Below are 2352 nucleotides of genomic sequence, written 5' to 3' on the forward strand. Positions count from 1 at the left end.
TATTTTTAATAAAGGATTCTTGTCATTCTTTTCGTAAAGGATTCTTACACATTTCTTGTCGAAAAGTTTTTTTTTTGAAAAAATTTTTAAAACTATTTTTCATTTCAGAATTCATTAACACCACTACATCTTGCTGCTAAAGAAGGTCACATTGAAATTGTTCGTTGTTTATGCTTTTTTGGCGCAAACGTTCTTCGAAAAAATAAGGTAATGAAATAGTTTTGTGCTTTGTAAGTTTAAAATATTTTCTACTTTACATAAATATTCCTGAATAGATAGATATATGCTATACTGTACTTCAATAATCCTATCATGAATAACATTATAGTTTGATTTTTTTTTTTATTTAATTTAACCTTTCATTAATAGCAATCTTGTATAACATCCTTAAAGTTTTTAATCTTTTTGATATGATTTATTTTTCAAATTTAATATAAAATGAATCATATTTATAAGTGTCATATTATGAATAAGAAATATTATTTTTGTAAAAGTTTATAAATAATATTTATTCTTTGTGTTTTTTATTTGCAGCATTTTCAACGTTTTTATCATAATTATTCTCTAATTTGTTCACCCTTCTATTTCTTCCCTTTTTTTTTGAACTCTCTTTCTCTCCTTTCCAAGACATATGAGATTTGTATTAAGAAACAAATATATGACCAAATTATAACCTGTCAATCATTTTTCAATATCACTATCACTACTAATACTACCAAGTGATAAAGTTGCAATTGTATCATTGAAAGTAATCACTATTCATTCATTAGATAACTTGTGCTAATGAAAAATAAAAGTGATGAATACTCTTTTTATTCTCTCGTCAAAATTTTAGTCACAATTTTCTTTCTCATTCTCAAGATAGATAACTTTTGAACAGGTACTATGTTGTACCATCATCATTTTAAAGTCAATAAATTGGGTATACAATGAAATTTGACACAGTTTTATTTTATCCAACTTCACACTTCTTTTTTTCTTTTTATCCCTTAATTTATTGCACATTAATTGTCGCCCTCCTTAGCTTTCAATCTATCTTGCCTTTTTGTTTAACTAATTCTTTAATCTATCTTACCTTTATGTCATTCTATCCAAGAGTAATTAATTAAAAGTAATTATTTTAAACAATTAACCGAGAATTTTTTTTTGTTGTTGTGAAGAACAAATACGTGTATATATATATATATATATATATTAGAAAATTAAGTTAAAATATTGATGGTTGTTCCTCGAATCATTTTAATTCGATCCTTTTAATCTAAATTTTAATTTCAGGACGGACTTACAGCTGAAATTATTGCGCTTGCTCAAGAGCATACACAAATTGGTACACTTTTAGCGAAAATGAAATTAGTTAGTTTCTAATTTTCATACAGTAACACTTTCATGGCACCTTATTCATTTGATTAGTTATTGTAAAAGTTGGAAATTAAAGATCACAGATGAGATTTTTTTTTCGTCTTTCAGTTCTACTTTATTAAAAAACAAAGAAAAAAAGAAAGTACTATGTGAATTATATGTTTTGTTTTATTTTTAGGATCAAACACGTGATACTTACGTGGAACAATTATGTCCTTTGGAAATGCCATTACGTCGAATTAAATTGAAAGTATTTGGACATTGTGGTGTTGGTAAAACTCGATTAATATGTTCACTTCAATGTGGTAGCATGATTGGTTCTATAATTGGTGCTGTTCAACGACGTTTTTCAGATAATCCATCTCCTTCTTCCTCAACAACTACATCAAATCCCTCGCAAGGTAATTTACAATTATGCTTAATGAAAAATATGATCCGAAACATATGACTAAATCAATCTATTCTAAGATAGTTATTAATGAAATATTTTAAAAACTGAAAGATCACTTTTTTTATAGATGAAGGGATCAATTCATTTGATGATTCAGTGGAATCGAATAATAATATGAAAGGTAATCGAAGGCGAACAGTGCCACATGTACAGTATACTCGTGGAATTGATGTACAAAATGTTACATTACAAGGTATGATTCTTGTAAAATTGTTAAATTTATCGTATCATTTTTCCTGTTAATTTCTTATCTATTTTTGTTACACTTTCCTATGAATGCATTTATTTAATTTTATTGTTTCATTTTAAATTTTTAAATGAAATTTTCATATTAATCTTTGATTTTGGTAATGTTATGAAATAATTTAAATGAAAAAAATAAATTTAGGATGTAGTATATTAGCAATTTCATAATTTTCAACAAAAGTATTTCTCGTATTTTGCAAATTTAATTTTAGAATAAAATGTTAATATTTTACATATTTCAGGATGTGGTGAATTTTCGGTGTGGGAATTTGGTGGTTATGAACCATATCATATGG

The 2352-nt window shown here is 25.7% G+C and overlaps 1 protein-coding gene across 2 annotated transcripts in view; it reads left to right on the plus strand.

Moving 5' to 3' along the window:
• LOAG_18496 overlaps positions 1-2352 on the plus strand; it is a gene marked incomplete at both ends in the record, with an annotated part of 26664 nt that overhangs the window by 18952 nt on the left and 5360 nt on the right. For both annotated transcript variants that reach the window (XM_020451156.1, XM_020451155.1), the window contains 4 exons: positions 109-207; positions 1276-1353; positions 1538-1760; positions 1878-2003. In XM_020451156.1, coding sequence (XP_020305083.1) covers positions 109-207; positions 1276-1353; positions 1538-1760; positions 1878-2003 — 526 coding nt within the window. The remainder of the gene's footprint in view (positions 1-108; positions 208-1275; positions 1354-1537; positions 1761-1877; positions 2004-2352) is intronic.

The sequence above is a fragment of the Loa loa genome (genome assembly GCF_000183805.2).
Source record: "Loa loa unplaced genomic scaffold supercont3.335, whole genome shotgun sequence".
NCBI classification, from domain to species: Eukaryota; Metazoa; Nematoda; class Chromadorea; order Rhabditida; family Onchocercidae; genus Loa; species Loa loa.